At 57.4% G+C, this 19,602-nt stretch overlaps 1 protein-coding gene across 3 annotated transcripts in view; it reads left to right on the top strand.

Moving 5' to 3' along the window:
- DGKZ (diacylglycerol kinase zeta) overlaps window positions 1-19,602 on the top strand; it is a 45,467-nt gene that overhangs the window by 22,234 nt on the left and 3,631 nt on the right. For 2 of the 3 annotated variants that reach the window (XM_052782062.1, XM_052782063.1), the window contains exons 3-30: window positions 270-365; window positions 1,164-1,241; window positions 1,575-1,631; window positions 3,796-3,864; window positions 4,320-4,391; window positions 4,702-4,818; window positions 4,911-4,982; window positions 5,273-5,368; window positions 5,644-5,726; window positions 6,255-6,315; window positions 6,707-6,820; window positions 7,249-7,389; window positions 7,905-7,983; window positions 8,282-8,337; window positions 9,404-9,466; window positions 9,710-9,783; window positions 9,895-10,006; window positions 10,319-10,518; window positions 10,821-10,921; window positions 11,058-11,137; window positions 12,631-12,700; window positions 14,630-14,670; window positions 15,249-15,439; window positions 15,994-16,025; window positions 16,812-16,855; window positions 17,239-17,359; window positions 17,892-17,925; window positions 18,218-18,317. In XM_052782062.1, the coding sequence (XP_052638022.1) occupies window positions 270-365; window positions 1,164-1,241; window positions 1,575-1,631; window positions 3,796-3,864; window positions 4,320-4,391; window positions 4,702-4,818; window positions 4,911-4,982; window positions 5,273-5,368; window positions 5,644-5,726; window positions 6,255-6,315; window positions 6,707-6,820; window positions 7,249-7,389; window positions 7,905-7,983; window positions 8,282-8,337; window positions 9,404-9,466; window positions 9,710-9,783; window positions 9,895-10,006; window positions 10,319-10,518; window positions 10,821-10,921; window positions 11,058-11,137; window positions 12,631-12,700; window positions 14,630-14,670; window positions 15,249-15,439; window positions 15,994-16,025; window positions 16,812-16,855; window positions 17,239-17,359; window positions 17,892-17,925; window positions 18,218-18,317 (2,454 nt within the window). Of the gene's footprint in view, window positions 1-269; window positions 366-1,163; window positions 1,242-1,574; window positions 1,632-3,795; window positions 3,865-4,319; window positions 4,392-4,701; window positions 4,819-4,910; window positions 4,983-5,272; window positions 5,369-5,643; window positions 5,727-6,254; window positions 6,316-6,706; window positions 6,821-7,248; window positions 7,390-7,904; window positions 7,984-8,281; window positions 8,338-9,403; window positions 9,467-9,709; window positions 9,784-9,894; window positions 10,007-10,318; window positions 10,519-10,820; window positions 10,922-11,057; window positions 11,138-12,293; window positions 12,339-12,630; window positions 12,701-14,629; window positions 14,671-15,248; window positions 15,440-15,993; window positions 16,026-16,811; window positions 16,856-17,238; window positions 17,360-17,891; window positions 18,318-19,602 lie in introns of all 3 variants that reach the window. The other variant, XR_008234420.1, reaches the window with a different exon arrangement.

Genomic DNA, 19,602 nt, shown 5'->3' with positions numbered 1-19,602 from the left:
GCTGCAACTGGGCTGTAGGTCTTGGAGGTGGTTTCCTGGGGCCCTCTCATTTCCAAGAGGTGGGCCATGGCAGCAGCTTCATGAGGTTTCCTCCGTCCAGATGTTGGTCCTGGTTGTTCTGTGCATCTTGTCTCCTGGCCTACACCTAGCTTCAACCTCTTCCCCCCCCAGCATTGTCCAGTATCTTGTCCCTCGCACAAAGCATTTTAGGGGCTCGGATGCCCATCTGGGGGTGCTCTCAGAGAAACGTGTTGTCTTGTGCCTTTCAGGAGACTGCGGTCTACGGGGAGCACATCTGGTTTGAGACCAATGTCTCTGGGGACTTCTGCTATGTTGGGGAGCAGAACTGTATGGCAAAGCTGCTGGTGAGTCACCCGGGGTCACCCGCCTCCCCGGCAAGGGCTGCAGGTGCGGGCTGCGCTGCCGCCCGTCCGGGAGACCGCAACGGTCGCGCTGCTGCTGCTGGGGGACATGCGGGGGTCTGGGGGGCTGCCGAGGTGGGGACTGTGTCCCTCCTATCTCTGAATGCTGGAGGGCTGCGTCCCCAGTTTCTGCCAGCGCTGGTGCTCAGTTTGCGGTGGAAACCTCACACAGAGCTGTCACTTGCCCGGAGGTGGTATGATGATATTCCAGGGAGAGGCTGTTGGGATCCCACGCCCTTAGAGGGACAATCTGAATCCAAGACCTTTCAATAGAGGAGAAAAGTGAGCGCTGGAGACCCAGGCCTGCTGCCTCCTGACCCTGCGGGCAGCACCGATGTTACGGGGTTGCTGCAGTCCTCCCTCCCAGCTTGCAGGCTCAGTCCTGCTTGTGGTGCAGGACACGGAGCACTGATGCCGTACTGTGCCTGCTCAAGGGGCTTACGGTGGGAGCCCTGCAGGTGCCTCCCAGACCAGCTTCCATGGTGCTCTCAGGCAGTGTCAGGAGAGGCCAAGGACTGCTGGACGGGACAGCGGGAGAGCACCTCCCTGCTCTGTCCCAGACTTGAGAGCATCTGCTCTACGCACTTGCTTAGATCCCTTCACCTGCAAGGAGTCTTGGTTCTGTCTAACTTTACTGCAACCTGGTATATATGAAGGGGCTGTGATGGGAGGCTGAGCTTGCTGGCCTCTGAACACTGCTATTCACATGCATGTTTTTCCTCCCCTTTTCTCATCCTCCAGCAAAAACCTCTCTCCAGGCGTAAGTGTGCAGCCTGCAAGATCGTAGTGCATACACCCTGCATCGAACAGCTGGAGAAAGTGAGTAGAGCCTGCTAAGCCCTCTCTGCGGCTTGCAAAGCTGTAACAGCCTTTTCCTGGGCATCCCTTCCTCTTGGGTAGTGAAACACAAGAAGATTGGGGAACTGCAATGTGTCATTGCAAAGAGGGGTCTTCTGAGGAGACAATACCAAAAGGAGCCTCTTGTGACATGATTGGGACCCCAGGCCTCATTTTCTTCAGTAACAGAGATGCGTGAGGGGTTTTGCAGCAAGCACTGAACATCTCCAGAGGCTAAAGTAGTAAAGTAAGCTCCGGTAGGTTTCCTTTGGGTATGATGGTTTTACTGATTCCTCTCACGTGTTCAATCTACAGATAAATTTCCGCTGCAAACCTTCCTTCAGGGAGTCAGGATCCCGGAACGTACGAGAGGTGAGAGATGTGCCCTGGATGCTGCCCACGTCTGCCCCCCCCTTTCCAGTTTGGTGGCAAAGATGTCAGATGCTGCCAGCGCATTGCTCATCAGAGTGCAGGAATCGTGCTGCCTTCTGGCTCCGAGGGGGGTGGCACAGTAAAAGGGATGTTTCTTTGCAAGGCAGCAGCACAGGCTGGGTGTGAGGAGTGAGGAGCGAGGAGCACACAGGCAGCAAATGCAGAGCATCTGGTGGTCTGCATGTTCTAAAGCTCCTCCATCCGTATGGGGGGAACATGTGAACAGTGTTTTCTGGGAGAGTTTTTTTCCCCCTTGTGCTCGTCCCCAGGCACATAGAGGAGGCTGTGGCAAACAGCAGGTCCCCAAGTCTCCTACAGTTTGGAAGGAAGCAGTATGGGCTCACTTCTGGCTTTATCACTCAGCCCTGACCTGGGTGCCACAGGTACTCCAGGTAGCAGTAGAAGATGCCCGCAGTGGTGCTGTTGGACCCCGCTAGCCCATGTTTTAATGTACTGGGCGTAAGCAGTGGCCTGGCACCTGTCTGCTGAGCTGTGCTGGTGGAAGCACCCGTCAGCCTTCATGCTTCACCCTCCAGCCTGTGGAGTCTGTGTAGCCCATGCAGTACTCTGGAGTGGGTGTGGATGGCTCAGTCATGGGCCATTTTGGTAACACAGCTGCTGCCCCCACACCGTGTTTGTGCTGGCACAGCAGACGCAGTAGGGGAAAGGTACTCAAACACAGGGCTGCCTGCTCAGAAATATCAGTGTGATCTGGTAAGGTGAAGCTTTCAGCATCACTTTAAACCTTTCTTTCTTCCTTTGCTTCTCCTGGCGTGCCTCCTTCCCGTATCACTCTTAGCCCAGCTCCCTTACTTGTCCTTCACCTGCTTTTTGGGCTCTGCTGACAACTCTCTGCCTCTGCTCAGTCTCTGTCTCTATTTTCCTCCTCTCCAACCTCTACAAATTTTCTCTCCCTCCCCTTTCCTGGTGTTCTTCCTTTTTCTCATAAATGCTGCTTCTCAATCCTGTCTTTCTAATACTCCTCAGTTCCTTGAAGGGCTCTTCCCTCCTGTTTCCCTAGAAAGGTGCTCTTCTGGCCTTTATGCTGCCAGGGATCCCCTTCAGGGACAGCCCTTTCCTTAGATGTGCCTGCTGGGACCCAGAGCTGAGATCAGGGCATAGCCCCACTTGTGCTCCCACTGGATTAGTGTCTGCTAAAGCCAACAGGACGTCCTCTCCCGTATGCTGCACTCAGAGCAGGCGATACTGGAGCTGACCCAGATCTCCTGCTGGTTTCTGCCTCTATCATCATCATGATCCCAAAAGCTGTCAAGAGCAGGGTCTTGGGCCTTACCATGCTGGGCTGTGAACTTGCACTCCCTCTTCTCTCTTTGCTGCCCTCCTTGCAATGCCGCTCCCAATCCAGGGCTGGAAGAGGAGGGTGGGATTTAGGAAATGCGGTACTTCATTACAAAACTTCTGACCCCCTCACAATCGCTCCTGCAAGTCCCAGCCCTCACCCACCGTGAGCCTGCAGGCAGGGAGAAGGTGCCTGCAAGCAGCCTTGCTCCCTTCCCCGTGGGCAGGGGCGGAGGCAGGCTAGCAGGACTTGAAGAGCAGGGTGAAGTGGGTGTTGGGGGGCTTTGGGGCTGCTGCTCTCTTCGAGGAACGTGGAGCTAGGCAGTTCGCTGCTTAGCTGCGAGCACTTCCATCTCATCTTCTTGCTGTGGGCACAAACTTTGTCTCCCTGGGGATTTTCACACCTGCCACCAGCACATTTTTCACCTGGTGCTGGGGGCATCTGGGCAGAGACGTTACAGGATGGAGATGTGATTTATGGCCAAAGTAGCGCTCCACGCTACTCCTTCCCCACTTTCTGTTGGTTTTGCTTTGTGTGATTCTCATTCTTCAGTTTCCCTCCCCTCCTTCCTGTTTTTTCTGGTTTTAATTCCCTCTCTGAGCACCTTAATTTGGCCTCTTGCCCCCTGATTGTTTGGCTTTGCCTTCTCCCAGAGGGTTGGGGCTGGTGCATGTGAGCAGTGGGCTTGCTGCAAGAGCAGAGGTCCGGGCTGGCCTGGCTCCATTCCTCCTGCCTGCTCCTGCGTTGCCTCACACACTGGGCCCTTCATTCCCCTTTTTTTTTCTTTTTTTCTTTTCCCTTTAGCCCATCGTTGTCCGGCATCACTGGGTACACCGGAGGCGGCAGGAAGGGAAATGTCGGCAGTGTGGCAAGGTGAGAGGACATCTTGGGTTTTTTTTCTCAGCCTGAAGGAAAGCTAAGGTCAAACCAGAGATGAGAACAAGGCTGAGGACCAGGGACATCCCACCATTCCTGTTTGGCAGCAGCAGCCTACAGCAAAACCAAGACGCGTCTTCTGTTTTGTGCAGTGAAGCAGTACATAAGTGCTTCCCACATAGAGTTGTTCTCCCCCTGGGCCCAGGGCCCAATCAATCCTGGAGGGGACTGTCTTCCTGACATGCTTTCCTTGAGCAATAGGGACACCCCTGCAGAGCACAGTGGCCTCCCTGGTGCCGTAGTGGTGGTTGGGGCTATCTGACAGGGATCCAGAGGGTTCCAGCTGCAGGCACACTCTCTTTGTTAACGTCTCTCTTAGTGGTGGGAAAGTCCTCTTGGGTGCTAGAAAGCTGTGAGGGAACTCCCTAAGCCTCTTGTCTTTCCCTCTGCAGGGTTTCCAGCAGAAGTTTGCCTTCCACAGTAAAGAGATTGTAGCCATCAGCTGTTCCTGGTGCAAGCAAGCGGTGAGGAAAGCCCCCATTGAACGTCTTACCAGCCTGTTCTGCGCCTAATGACCTCTGCTTTCTGCTGGGACTCCCCAGGCTGCTTCTCTGCAGCCTGCCCTTAACAGCTCCACTTACTGGGAGAGGCTGTACTGTGGTAGCTGCAAGCTCCTACAAGAAACTTTCTCCTCATTGCCTTCCCATCACAAAATTCCTGCATGATTTCCTCCAGCGCTCCCTGCGCTGGCATGGGGGACCTGGGAGGAGGAGAACGTGGCTGTCCCCGGCAAACTGAGCGGCTGAGTTTTCTCTCTGTCTTCTCCTTCCCCAGTATCACAGCAAAGTGTCATGTTTCATGTTGCAACACATCGAAGAGCCCTGCTCGCTGGGGGCTCATGCTGCTGTCGTCGTTCCTCCCACCTGGATTCTCCGGGTCCGACGGCCCCAGGTAAGTCACCTCAACTCTTGTGGCTTTTTTATGACTCCTGCTTGCCCAGCAGCTCCTCACAGAGTTTTTGGGTTTGTTTCTTTTCTCTCTAGAATCCACTGAAATCTAGTAAGAAGAAGAAGAGGACATCGTTCAAGCGGAAATCCAGCAAAAAGGGAGCCGAGGTAAGAGATGAGGGGACAGGGAGTGACCTTGTCTTGGAAGGGCAGAGGGACTGGGCAGTGAGGAGCAGGACTGGGAAACAAGGGGGCTTTGCTGGGTCTGCATTGAGGTTAAGGAGGGTGAGGTGGAGGGAGGGTGCCCGCTGGCAGGGCAAATCCCAGCTATAAGGCTTACGGAGCGGCTGGGATGTTCTCTTCTTCCCACTCCTGACCTGCGTGATGTTAGGGCTCAGCTGGAGGTGGGAGTTTGCGTTTCCCCAGGTTTATTGAAGGACCTGCGGTGTCTCTTGCAGGAAGGGAGGTGGAAACCCTTTGTCATCAAGCCCATGCCAGCTCCTCTCATGAAGCCCTTGCTGGTGTTTGTGAACCCCAAGAGCGGTGGGAATCAGGTATGGCCTTGCCCTACATCTCCCTGGGAAGGCAGCTCTGTGAGGGCATTGCTATTTGGCTGCTGAGGTCTCATCACAGTTTTGGTGATGTCTCAGCTGCAGAAGAGGCAAGGCAACCCCTGCAATGCCAGTTTGCTGCCCAGCAATTCCCACCTAGGCCAGGCTTTGCCTGAGTCCCCCCAGAACGGTGTTGTCTTGGCCTGTCCCCTGGACCAGACGCCTTTTTCTGCTGTCCGTTGGGATCTCCCTGTTACCTGAAGTCTTTCTTCTCTTAGGGAGCCAAGATCATCCAATCCTTCATGTGGTATCTCAACCCACGGCAAGTTTTCGACCTCAGCCAGGGTGGACCCAAGGAGGCGTGAGTACTGATGGGGGCAGCACCCATCTCTGCCCCAGAGAGTCCTCCCCAGAGCTCTTCCCATGGCTGGCAGAGTCCTGATGGTCCATAGCTCCCTTGTGCAGAGACCTCCAACAAGTTTATACTTTGAGAGGCCACCCTAAGATACCTTGTGGTCAGTCAGTCCTCCCTGCTGGAGGGCTGGTCTAACCTTAAGGCTAGTGGCGAAGAGACCAGCTGTGGGGTGAGGTTCCCAGGCCTAGTTCATTATGTTCAGTTAATGTCGCGTGAGTCTCGTCTGCTTGCTGCATTTTGGTTTATCTATTGTACGCAGACTGTGGACACCCCACTCTTCCTCCGCAAGAGCTGGTGAAGCCAAAGTTACTGTCACTTTGCCCACTGCTGTGAACTGCTGTGGCAGTGGGGAGGGAGATACACACGTGGCTTTGTGAACCCCAAGGGCTCCGCGAGGGCAGGGACCCCTGCAGCCCCTGCGTAACACCTTCGGTGCCTCTTCCCCCCCCTCCTCACCCTCCCTGTTCCCTGCAGGCTGGAGCTGTACCGCAAGGTCCACAACCTCCGGATCCTGGCGTGCGGGGGAGACGGCACGGTGAGTACCCCAGCCCCTTCATGCCTGCAGTGCCTTTCGTCCCAGTCCTTCCCAGTGCCGGCAGCAGCCTTCCTCGCTGTAATCCAGAATGGGGCAAAATGTGCGCACAGTGTCCGTGGTACAGCTGGTGGCCCTTGATGCTGTGGGTCCCCTCATGCACTGCTGCAGGGAGTGCTAGTCTGTGGCATGTCTGGATTTGTAGCCCTTTTGGGGGCCAGTGTCCTTACTGGGGTTACTGGTATGGAGCATTAGAGACTGTGAATAGCCTCGGTGGTGGCTAAGGGGACCCGGTCTCTTCCCCTCTCCCATCACCAGTGCTCCAAGTCACCTCCACCTGCCTGCCGGTCCCTGAAATAACCAACTGTTTCTTTGCACTCTCTTGCTCGAGCAGGTGGGCTGGATACTCTCCATTCTGGACCAGTTACGCCTCAACCCACCTCCTCCTGTGGCCATCCTACCTCTGGGGACAGGGAACGACTTGGCCAGGACGCTGAACTGGGGCGGGGTAAGTGACGGGCACAAGAGTCTGCTGCTGACAGAGGGGGGCCGAGTGCTTTGACTCCAGTTCCAGACACATGGTTGGAGATTTGCATGGGCTGGGTGTTTTGACTTTCCCTAAATACAGACCAACAAATAAGGGCCATTTGGATGTTACTGTTCTTCTGACATTTGAATTATTCTGCATTAGATTATAATCTATTAGGACATTAACAAAAGCAATCATTATTTCAAACTTTGGGAGATTTTTAGGAGGAAGATGTATTGTTTTAAATTTAAAGTCCCACTTTGTTCTGCATTCAAGTAGAATCGATCTTCTCCACATCTTTCCCTCTGGGATGTCTTCCCATCCCTTCTGGGATGTCATGCCCACTAACTCTGGGGCATCTCTGCAGGAGGCAGGTAGGAGACTCACTGTGTCCTGCTCTTCACCAGGGTTACACGGATGAGCCTCTGTCCAAGATCCTGTCTCATGTGGAAGATGGGAACATTGTGCAGCTCGATCGCTGGAACCTCCATGTGGAGCCAAACCCTGACGCGAACCCTGAGGAAAAGGATGAGGTGGCCGCTGACAAGGTGGGATACCTCCTCTCCGTGTTTCTTCCCTGCGCTGGGGGTCTGCGTTCTCCTTTCTCCCACTGGCTCAGGCAGACCCAGCACCTGGGGCTACAGCATTGGGTTGGTGTTTCCCTCTCATTCCTTCAATTCCCCACCTCTCCTTGTGGCTCTGACCCACAGCACTCATGGCAAGGTCTGTAGAGATTAGAACTAAATGTCCACCAGAGGTTTTTAACCACAGCTTGCAACAGGTATAAGCCCAACCCCCTCTGAGACTGTTTCTTTAGCAGAAACATGGGTGGTTGCAGGTATCTCAGAGAGCAGAGTGTGTCCCCTTGGGCCACATCCCTTACCCCTAGGAGCCAGGGGCCATTCCATCATCTCAGGCTGGTGATCTCTTTATTTTCCTGGGGGGAAGCAAATGGGGTCCCTCAGCCTCATGAGCACCATACATGGCTCTGCGATAGCCTGACCTTGTCTTTGCCATGGCCACATGCTGGCAGCGTCATCCTTATTCCTCCTTTCCGTTTCAGCTCCCCTTGGATGTCTTTAATAACTACTTCAGCCTCGGCTTTGACGCACGGGTGACACTGGAGTTCCACGAATCTCGAGGTATGGGGGGGTGGCAGGGCTGGGGCAGGGTCTGTGGTGAGGGGGTGCCCTAGAGGTGGGCCCATAAAACGTTCCTCAGGAAAGTGAACAAGAGAATTGCCCCAGGGACAGGGCTGGAGGTGAAACCTGAGGAGCAAGTGGAGGCTTCCAGAGAGGGAAGAGGGGTGCCTGCATGGGAAGAGAGCTCGGGGCTGCCTCCTGGCCGAGGCTGGCTGGAGAGCTGTGTCTGGGGAGATCTGGCAAGTGAAGTATTTCCATGTGCAGGCCAATGACCTGGACGTTTTTCTCCTTTCCCTAGAGGCCAACCCAGAGAAGTTCAACAGCCGGTTTCGGAATAAAATGTTCTATGCTGGGGTGAGTGTATGGAGGATATCTGGGCATGCCTTCATAGCAGCCTTAGCTTCAGCTGGAGCACAGGCATGGCCCTGCCTCCTGCCCGCACCCTAAACTCACTCATCCGAGTTATACGGGCCTTCACGTGTGTCCAAGCTGAGCCCCTCCGAAGCTGGAGGGTTGCTGGAGAAAGGCTGCAGCCCTGGGAGTTGCAGCTCTTCTTTGGCTGCGAGCGCTGCTGGCGGTACAGCTTGCTCTCTGGCCTGCAGTACAGTTGCTGTCTTGATCTCCTGCCACTATTGTTCTTGTTCTCCGGCTCATGGACGGTCACCCAGGCAGGACCTCCCCGGAGCTGTGGGGAGGCAGGCTGTCCCCCCTGCAGAGGAACGGGAAGCCTTTCCATAGAGTCCCCACACTACTTTGGTCTGATTTTATACCTTCGGCCAGTTACAGCTCCCTGGCTCATTATGCCACCCTCCTGTATGTCACCTCTAGAACTTTGTGTCTCGGTGTTGTCTTTGTTCGTCCATCCCCCCATCCTCAATATACCTCCCTACCCAGGTGGCTGGGTGACCGGTATTTGGGCAGTACTAAAGGCTAAGTGCTGCTCTGTACCATGTCACATCTCTCCTGTTGTGCCTCCCCTTCTCTCTCTACAGTTAAACCCAAAGGGGACCCTAGGGTCTGTGTAACAGAGGCCCTACTGTCTCTCCTGGTATCTCTAGATGGGGTCACATCAGCTCTGGTTTATGGTACTTCATTACAGCTTGAGACTGAATTTGTCTCTTGTGACTCGAGTCTCTCACTGGAGGAAACCCGCCTTGCCAGCTCGTCCGTAAACCCAGGACTGGGCTGTCAACAGAATACTAGGGCATGTTACTGAAGGTGCTCCAAGGTTTTTCATAGGCAAAATAGCAAGCGGAATGGAACAGATAGTTTTGGGAGGGGGAGAGGAAAGGACTTCTGCCCATGAATAAGGAGGGGATTTGCTGCTTTCAGCAGTTGAGGTCTGAAGGTTAGTGGCAGGCTTCCTGGCTGCCCATTTCGGTGAACGTCTGGGCACTAACACTGTCTCTTGCCTTGGCAGACGGCCTTCTCTGACTTCCTCACTGGGAGCTCCAAAGACTTGGCAAAGCACGTCAAGCTGGTTGTGAGTGTGCAGGGGTGCTCTGGGCCAGGGAGGGGGGCGAGCTGTGGAGGCGTGAGGAGCGGTCCCTTGGCACGCTGAGTATCTCAGAGCTGGGGAGAGGATTTGTTCCTGGGAGCATCAGCTACCCCTGGCTTGGAGGACAATCCCTGTAGGGAGCAGAGCGGGGAGGCCATTTCCTCCCAAGTGGGTAGGGTGGACCAGGCCACCCTTACAGCAGGCTGAACGCCCCTGTGTTGTCTCCAGTGCGATGGGACAGACCTAACCTCCAAGATCCAGGACCTGAAGCCCCAGTGCCTGGTCTTTCTGAACATCCCCAGGTGAGCTGCCCCAGGACCTGCCCATACGTGCTGGGCTCCTCACCCCCATGCCACAGATCCCTGCCCGGGTTTGGGGTGCCTGTCCGTGCATCGCTTGCCATCCCTTCACAGGTACTGTGCAGGCACAATGCCCTGGGGCAACCCTGGGGAGCACCACGACTTCGAGCCACAGCGCCATGATGATGGCTGTATTGAAGTTATCGGCTTCACCATGACATCCCTGGTGAGTCGGTGCTGTTGCCAGTTGGAGCTAGCAACCAGGGGAGCAACTGGTCCCATTGACCGGGTGTCAGCCAGTCCACCAGCTCCACAGATGCTCTCCTGAGGAGTTGTGGTGCTGGCCTGTGTGACAGGGTCTGCTCTCTGAGGTTTAGGTGAGGTGCTGTCATGCCCTGGTCTCTGTGGATCCCTTCCCACTGAGATCAGGCCTGAGACCCTCAGAACCTGGTTCACTTGCGACATCTGGCTGCCAATGTGTGCTCCCCCCATCCACCCCCCAGTCAGTGTTCTGCTCTCACTCTGGACCCTTTCACAGGCTGCCTTGCAGGTCGGTGGCCACGGGGAGCGGCTGTGCCAGTGCCGGCAGGTGGTTCTCACCACGTCCAAGGCCATCCCCATGCAGGTAGATGGAGAGCCCTGCAAGCTGGCGGCTTCCTGCATCCACATCTCTTTGCGCAACCAAGCCAACATGGTGCAGAAGACCAAGCGGCGCAACTCCATGCCTCTGCTCAATGAGTAGGTTCCTCAGATCAATCTGCCACCTCCTCTCCAAGGCAGGAGGGGTGGAGGGGGAAGGGATGGGACTGATCCATCACTCCCAGAGGCATTTTGATCCTCTCTCAAGGAGGGCCTGGTAAGGGATCAGGTCACAGAAGTATGGCCAGAGCCTGATGCTGGAGAACCTGCTGGTGCCAAGCTCCCCACCCCAGTCTGTGCACAAGATACGCTCTTGCCTGTTTTGGAGGGGTGAGTGGGATAAGGAGAAAGCGGGCTGTCACTTTCTGACCCTTTCCCTTTTCCTTTCCTCCTGCACGTAGCCAGCAGGCAGTGCCCGAGCGGCTGCGGATCCGGGTGAGCCGAATCAGCATGCGCGACTATGAGGCACTGCACTATGACAAGGAAAAGCTCAAGGAAGCCTGTGAGTGACCAGCTGAGTGATCAGGGGGTGGGAGCTGCAGTCCCCGAGTCTGGCAGTGCTCTCAGCTAGGCTGTGTGAGGTGTTGGGGATGGGATACAGGCTTCTCCCTGAGTTGTGTCTGTGCCCTGTCCTGCAGCTGTGCCGCTGGGGATCATCGTGGTTCCAGGAGACAGTGACCTGGAGTTGTGCCGGACTCAAATCGAGAGGCTGCAGGAGGTGAGCCTCTGCGTGGGAAGTGGTCATGGCTGGATGTCAAGGATGGAGGGGCTCACGGAAGGGATTTCTAAGCCTCCTTGACCTGCACACACCAACATGCACGCTCCTGCTTCTGGTAGCAGGTCATGGTTTGCCTTCACCACATGGTGGAGGCAGGATCCCAAGCTGGAGGCTTGTTGCTCCGTGCTCTCCAGCAGCTTCTTTCTCAGCGTTGCTCTTCTGACCTTGTTCTCCAGGCCCGGAGTGTCGGTGGCCCAGAAAAATTATGGGGCAGTGGAGAAAGCCAGCACACATCCTATAGGGGCCTGTTACCCCCTGGGTGTTTGGGGAGGCCTTTCCTCTGTCCCTTTGTTTGCTGTGCTGTGTTCCTTCAGTCCTCTGCAGACTCCCGTGTTTCCTGGCACAGCTCTGCCCTCTCCAGGTGCTTGGATAAGGGTTGTCCCCCCTCCAACTCTTTTCATTTGCAAGTACTAACCTTTGTGCTCCTGCCAATGTGCTAGCGCATGTCCACGACCCTGACGCAGGCTGTGTAGCCCTCGTTCCTGGTGAGCAATGCCTTCCGAGCCCACAGTGTGCCTCCTGGTGCCGCGCTGCTCAGGCTGATTTTCTCCCAGAAAGATCGCAGGGACCTTGCTCAGTTCCCAGTTAGCTGGCTCTTGGGCCTGAGGGAATCCCATCCAGCGTGTGCATAGTGTCTTGCGGGGCTGAGTTGCAGAGCTGCTTGTGCAGGCTGGCACACAGGCATCTGGTCCTTGCTCTGCCAGGCAGCTCTGCATGTCTGTCCCCTGCTCGCCTTGTGCCCAGGCACTGGTGAGGACATGCAGGCAGGCACATGTCTAGCAGCTCCTGGGCTCAGAGGGTAATGCTTTCCTTTCCTATGGCATCAGCCTGGTAGCCTGATGCCTCTGCAACCTCCTGCACCTGTAAGGCTGTGCATTGAGGCTGGTGTTCCTCAGTCACCTCGTGGTTTACCTCTTCTCTCTCCTTGGGCAACCACTATGCTCTGACGTCAAAGGAGGGCAGGGACCAGGGATCTTGGCCAGGCAGTGCGTAAAGCCGGGTATGGCAGCACATTAAGCAACACCAATGGGATGAGAGAGGGACTGGGAGGCCATCCAGACAAAAGGCTGTAACGGCACATCTTGCCTTTCTGCAGGATTTCCTTCCACAGCCCTCCACTTTAGAGCATCTGCTCTTTCAGGTGTGTATGGCATCGCTCCATCCCCCGGGCCCATCTCTCATGTGCACCATGCTGGTCTCGTGGGCTCATTTTGTGGCACCTCTCTCTCCAGTGAGCTGGTGTCCGTTGGCTCCAGTCTGTCCCGTGCTGCTCCCCGTCGCCGTGTGCTGTGCCTGTGTTCAAGTTCCCCTTTCCATCCAAGCGCCTGTGGTCCTCCATGTTTGCAGGGACCTCCCAAAGCAGGAGGGATGCTCTGGGGAGAGATGGGGAGGCCAAGAGACATGACTTTATCCTCTCTCTTTTTTTTATGCAGGAGGGAGATGGAGCCAAACCGAAGACACTGTCATCCCAGAAGCTGTCACCCAAGTGGTGCTTCCTGGACTGTGAGTATCTTCTTCCCCTGGGACTGCTGACTGTGTCCAAGTTTGGGGGGGTGAGGGCACAAGACCCTTAGTGACAAGCTACTGAGAGCCACGTGGGACTTGGAACTCATGGATGTCGAGGTCTTTGCGTCCGAGTGCAGCAGTGCTTTGCCCCAGGCCGTGTCTCTGGCTGCTGACCACGAGTCAGCACGCTCACGAGGGGCGTCTGCTGGTCTTCTACCTCCAGGGCTGAAGGCCGCTTGGCATCTCGTGTCCTGTCACTGGGGCACTGCTGGGGTTGCTCTCCTGTGTCATGCAGGCAGGGGGCCCCCCTGCTCCAGCATTGCAGGGAGCAAGGCTCACCACGAGCATCCCAGTGGTATTGGAGCAGGCTCCCCGCTGGGCTCCAGCTGCTTCTTCTCCCCTGCCTGAAAGTAGCTTTCTCCTCTCCCTTTGCCTTCACTGACCAAGAGGCTCCAGAGCTTTCCCTCTGTACCTGGAAGCTGGCTGAGAGAAATGACTGCTGGTGGCATGTCATCTCCCTGACTTCCCAGTAGCAGGGTGTAGAGCACAGCAGAGCGTAGCCGTGCGTTGCAAAGTTGGCCTGAGAAGCCTCACGCTAGGCAGAAAGGATGCAGCTTCTCCCTTCGGAGTTCCAGCCCGGCATGTGGGGCTGCTGGCAGTGCTGCTCCCAGGTGTCACTACCAGGACTGCTGTACCAGGACCGCTTTCCCCTCTCCTGCCAGTCTCCCAGCAGCAGGTTCTGGGCTGAGGAAAATGTGTCAGGAAAGAGGCCAGAGCCTCATTCAAGACAGCGCAGGCTCATTCAAGCGGCTGAATTGCAGGCCTTCAGCAGCAGCTCCCTGGCTGTAAATCTCCAGCCGGGACAGGATAAATGGGGTGCTCTCACTCTCATCTGCTCTGGCCTGTCCCCGCTCTGTTTGTGGAGAGAATTCCCCGGGTCCCCAAGGCTCCCACCACAGCAACCTCGCCTGGGCAGGCACCAGCAGCCTGGTGGGACACGGGGGAAGTGCCACCCTGTGTGAGGACCCAATTATCCCGGTGCGGTGCTGTTGCTTGTCCTGCTCTCCCCTGGTGATGCCATAAGTCCCCAGCCCCTCTCTGCTCCCCTGGGGGTGGTGGCTGCGTGGGTCTGGCTCAAGCACAGCCACTTGCTCCATTGCTGTTGAAGGAGCTCCTCTTTTGCTGTGGGGATCTCTCCTCTTAAGGAAGAGGAATGAGCAGAGGGATGCACTCAGTCAGGCTGCTGCCAGCAACAGGCTGGAGGCTGGTTTGAAGCTCTCCTGCTGTCCTAGCAGAGAGGGGCTTGGATCTACAACTGGTGGTGGCGTGCTCCATTCTACCTGGCAGTGACAAGCTCTGACGTGGCCTTGTGGTGGTCTGTGGGACGTTACTCAGTCAAGTCAGTGGGAGGCTGAGCTCCCTCTTCTCCCAGCCCTGCTTAGTGTGCCCCAGTTTCTCAGTGCTCTGGAGAGAGGTGCATCATGTTGAATTGGAGCAGTTCCTCACCTGGTGCAGGCGAGTGCCAAGATGTGCACTGCACAGCCCTGAGCTTCATCTGCTCAGGCTAATGCTGTGTTGCAGCTGCAAGGCTGGAACACTCGAAAGCCCCCAGAAAGGCCATGGCGTCAGCTAGGTGTGTTTCTGGCCTTCCCTATGGCTCCCTGCCAAGAGTCATTGAGGAGGAGATAGCAAGCAAAGGCACGTTGCACAAGGGCACGGTGGTCTGCAGGCCCAAGGGGATACCTCTGGGGTAAAGAGAATAGCAGGGTCCCAAAGGGAAGGGCACTGCTCCTGGTCAGTGGGTGCTGTTCGCTTTGCTGTGCCCTCCGTGCAAGCCATGAAGTGGCTGGGTAGTTCACTATCACTCAGCGGTGGAAAGTGGCCATCTTCCTCATCACCCTGTCTCACTCTGTCCCTGTCTTACAGCAACCACGGCTGATCGGTTCTACCGGATAGACCGCGCACAGGTGAGTGTGGCCTTGTCCTCCGCTGTCATCCCCCCCCCAGCATCTGCTGGGAAGGTGCTTGGGTGTCCTGCGTTCACACGGACTGACAGGCAAGCTGAGCCTCAGGGAGGTGCAGGTCTCACACCGCTGCCCTGCCCTGTGACATTCCCTGAGGAGTGGGTGGTGTGACGGGCTTGGCCCAGGACCGGGCTCAGCACCTCCAGGTTCCTGCGGAAAGGGAGGAAGCGTGGGTGGGAGCACAGAGGCTTGGGTTGGAAGCTGCCTGCAGGACCCTGCAGCGGAGGGAGTAAGGAATAGCAATGTAGCAAGGTTGGCCAGGCACCCACTGACTGGGATCGTCTTAATGAGGGGGGGGGTGTGGACGTGAGACGTATGGGTCATCTGCTAAGTTAACAGGAGATGGGAAGCCTGAAAAGGATAAGGAGATGCAGAGGCTTCCCAGGCACAGGTCCCAGGACTCTTCGAGCCACCATCGCTCTGCTGAGCAAGTGGGTGGGCTACAAGACATGGGATGTGAGGGGATGGAGCTATACAGAAGTAGGTCTTGCTTCTGAGGAGAGCTGACTTGTGTCTTTCAGGAGCACCTCAACTATGTGACAGAGATCTCTCAGGATGAGCTCTATGTGCTGGACCCAGAGCTGGTGATCACCCAGACCGTGGGCACCTCTCCTGCCATGCCCGACCTCGTCGACTTGTCTGCCGCACCTACTGGGCAGCATTTTGCATTCCCCTCCTCTTCCATCTCTCCACCCTCCTCTCCTGCCCCCAGGTTGGTCTGGCATGGGGGTGCTGGACCTCAGGAAGGATGGGCAGTGATGGGAGAGCCAAGGTTGGCTTCACAGCATTGATCCCTGGGCCAGATTACAAGGGGGCTCCCTGGAAGTGAGCAGGAATTCGGTGCTGAGTTCGACCAAGGGGTGAGATGCCATCCTGTCTTCCCTGCTCCTCTGCCAGTGCTGCTGGAAGCAGTGGGGCACTACCAGGTGGCTCAGCCATGGGGTCAAGCTCCGGCGCCTGACCCGTGGGGCAAAGGGCATGGGTGTCTCAGTCCAGCTGAGGCCAGCCATGGGTACAGGTGAGCGACGGAGCTGGGAGCAGCAGTAGAAATAGGAGTTGGGTTTGGGAAGAACCCAGATCAGGGAAGAAGCAGATGGCATGGCCAAAGAGCAGCAAAGTCCCTCGGCCTGCCTCTGCTCCTGCCTGCTGGAGGAGTGCCATGGGCAGGCTTCTCCACAGCCATCCCACTACCCACAGCATGCCCTTTTGGGCGATCTACTGCCAGGACTGGCAGGGTTAGTTATACCTTTTCTTCTTCCCTTCCAGCGCTGAGCCTGACCGCTGCCTCCCGCACAAAGGTGAGTCCTGTCCCACCCCCTGTCGCACCCCCTCGCAGGTCATGCTGGTTTGGGTCCCCACCACGCTTTTGTTTTTGGCCTGTCCTTTCCTTGACGTGCAGGCAGGAGTCCTGCTGTCTGTGTGCTAGGTGGGAGCGCAGAGCACCCGCAGGCGGGTGACCCCAGAGGTGGGCAGGAGAGACCTGACAGTGATTTGTGGGGAGGCCCAGCCAGGCGCCTTCCCGACTCTGCCATGCGGGAAATGGCATGGCCGAGGGGTTAATCCCCCACCTGCAGAGCCAAGCGTTGTGGGCTGGGTTGGGGGGCTGTTTCTGCCCGGCAGAGAGGGAGCTCAGGAGGTGGGAGCCCAAGGTCAGGGGCCTCGCCGAGCTGAGCAAATGGAAAGAGTTTCCTGGAGCTTGAGCGGAGCCTAGTGCCTGGAAGTGTGAGTGAGTCATGGGTGAGAGGCGTCTCGGCCGCTGGCTGACACCCAGGAGATCTGCTCCCCGCTTCCATCGCAAGTCATCCTGCCCGTGGGCAGAGACTGCTCCTCCTGCATGCACACCTCCCTGGGGCTGAGGTCCGGCTGTGCCCCCAGCTACGTGGGGTCTCCCTCCTTCCCCTGGCTTGTCCCTTGCATGCCTGAAGGTAGGGGAGCCACGTAAAACCAGTCTGACCAAGGAGTTAGCACCTGGAGGAGCTCCAGCTGACTGCTGAACCTCTGGTGCCCAACCCTTGGCTCCCCAGTTAGATAAACGGCATTACAGCTTGGCTTTGCTGACCCCAAGCCATCTCCCTTCTTTGCAGATGACCTTTTGATAGAAGCTGCCAAGAGCGGCAACTTCAGCAAGGTAGGCGCTCCCGCTGCCTGCTGCGATGTGCAGCCAGGGCTGGCTCTGGGTACTGGCCCGGCAGCCTGCTCGGCTGGCGTGCCCCTTGGGCTATGGGAAGCCCTGCCAGCCGCGCTCCACGATTGTCCTGGAGCAGCTCCTGTCGAGGGCCTTCCTCCAGGAGCGGTGGCTGGAAACCAGGCAGGCTCCTGGCAAGCAGCCTTATTCCTCTCCTGGGGGACACGGAGGGAAGGGACTTGGCAGCATGGCTGAGCTGGACAAAGCTCCCCGCCAGGCCCTGAATATCCACACAACCTGCCGGGCACCCCGGGGATGCGATGCCAGGGCTTGGGGCTTGGAGCTGGAAAAGGCAACTCATCCCGAGCAATCTGGCAATCCTGTAGTTCCAAGAGCTGCACCGGGCTGGAAGAGACCTCATGGTGCGAGACTCCTCGGGCCAGACCGTCCTCCACCATGCCGTCAAATCGGGGAGCAAGGACATCGTCAAGTACATCATCGAGAACGGTGAGCTGGGGCCAGAGAGCCACCCTTAGCAAAGGAGCCCGGCAGCCAAAAAAGCCCAACCCTCTGCTCAGACGGGGTGCTCCCGGGCTTAGGTCCCTTCCCTCCGGGTTTACTACATCCTCTTTCTGGCATATGGGCTTTCCCTGGCATCTGTCTGCCAGTACTGGGGTGCCCCCGTGGCTGTTGTTGCATCCTGGCAGGGACCAGCATGTCTCTGGGAAACATTTCTCAGTGTCCTGCTTCTGCCTTCAGGGCAGCTGACCTGTTGTTTTTGGCAGCTCCCACTGAAATACAGGCTGCTTTATTTTTATTTAGGTATTTCTCCGTAATGAGTCCACAACAACTCTTCTTCCCTGGTCTCAGCTGGGCTCAGATGCCGTTGCTGGCCTGAGTGCTTTGGAGCCAGGACTTTTGCAGGCATCATGGAAATAGCAGCCCCTATGGAAAGACGCAGAGTGCAACTGGGGATTAGGTGGGTCCATCTCTGCCCCGCAGCCGGGTCTCACTCGCCCTGCACTCTTTCTCTCCACAGCCCCTTCAGAAATCCTTGATGCCACGGAGGAGAAGTAAGTTGCTGACTGACTTGTGTTACCCGTTGGCCAGACCCTCTGCGAGTTGACCAGTTGCCCGGGCACTTATCAGCCGCCCTCACTCTAATTATCAGCCACGGTTCCCAGTCCACTCTGGACTGACCGTGCCCGAGCAGCACCCCCTCCTCTGCCAGGGCTGCTTGGACAAGCGTGCAACCCACCACAAGCTTCCGCTGCAGCTGAATTGCTGTCCCTCGCTGCCACCCACACGTGCTGCATGTCCCCGTTTGGGGGGGACATCTCACATCTCCCGCTTTCTCCTCCCCAGCGGCGAAACCAGCTTGCACCAGGCTGCAGCCTTACGCCAGCGCACTATCTGCCACTACATCGTGGAGGCCGGGGCTTCTCTCATGAAGACAGACCTGCAGGTGACAGCGGGAGGGCTGGCAGTGGGGCTTTCTGGGGGGATCGGGGGGCTGGCGGGAGCAGGGCCAGCAGGAGAGCAGAGCAAGGGTGCTTTGGCTGGGGTCTTTGCTGGCCAAAGAGGAGCCGACATGAAGCACCCATGCTTGCCCAGTGGAGCCCAGCTGCACAGGGGTTAAATCCCTCTCCTCCCTGTGCTTCTCTCCCTGTTGTTTTATTAGAAGCGAGGGGCTGGAATGTCTCATCCCAGTCTCCCCCTTCCCACCCTCCGGGGTCAGAGCAAGGACAGTCTTGCTATGAGCTCCCTCCCAGCTGCAGGGCTCCCCCCGCTCTCCCCCGCGGGTGGCTGCGATGGGGGTGCTGCGAGCTCCTCTCGGCGGGTGAAGCCGGCCCGTGAGGAGCAGGAGCAGGCAGTGGCGGCCCTTTCCCTCGCATGCCGAGTTAATTGAGACGTGCCTTGGTGCCGAGGAGTTGTGCCAGCCCTGGCAGAGGAGTCGCGGGAAGGGGACTTGAGGCTGTGTTTTGGTACGGGAGGTTCCTGGGGGGGGTGCGCAGTGGAGAGAACACTGTCGCGTCCATCTGGCAGAGGCTCATAGCGATGGGCTGTAGCAGAGGAGATGTAGGAACAAGCCAAGAAGGTGCGGTCTGTGGGTCTGGGACCCACAGGGCAGGAGCCCAGCCAGGGGGTGCAAACTTGCTGGGGCCAGTGGAGCTTGGGGGCTGCCTCAGACAATGCGTAGCCCCCTTGCCAGCTGCTAGGAAGATGCCGTGCAGACAATCTCTGGCTCCCCATCGCTCCTCCTTGGTCCTGGCCGAGGCTTGGGCCTTGCACGGTGCCCAGAGTGGGGCTGGCCTGGCTGGAGACTCAGTCAGCAGCAGTGGGATGGGACAGCGATGCCCAGGTGAGGCGGTGAATGGGGAGAGGCAGAGGGAGAGGGCAGCTCTGGGGGCACGGCCCCTCTCTGCCCCCGGCCCCCTCATCGGCCTGAAGGAGGGGAGCAGCCCCCATCCTCCCAGCGAAAAGAAGAGAGCCCCGCTCAGGCATGTTGGGCTGCCCCAGGGAATGGGGCTTGCACGTGCCTGTGCAAATGCGTGTCGGGGTTTGTAGCTGTCTGGGGACCCCTCTGCGCCGCTGCGCTGACCTCGCGTGGGCTGCGGGTCACGGCCTGCTCGCGCAGGCAGGAGCCCACCTCATTAGAAACCCCAGTGTCAGACCTGTAGCGCGGGTTTGGAGCGGGCCGATCCTGCAGCAGTGAGGGAGGCTGAGCCCTTATCGGTTGGCGTGCCTCA

This window comes from Harpia harpyja, chromosome 3 (assembly GCF_026419915.1).
Source record: "Harpia harpyja isolate bHarHar1 chromosome 3, bHarHar1 primary haplotype, whole genome shotgun sequence".
Taxonomy (NCBI): domain Eukaryota; kingdom Metazoa; phylum Chordata; class Aves; order Accipitriformes; family Accipitridae; genus Harpia; species Harpia harpyja.
Note: the sequence above shows the minus strand (reverse complement) of the source record. Positions and strands in the feature narration are given on the sequence as shown.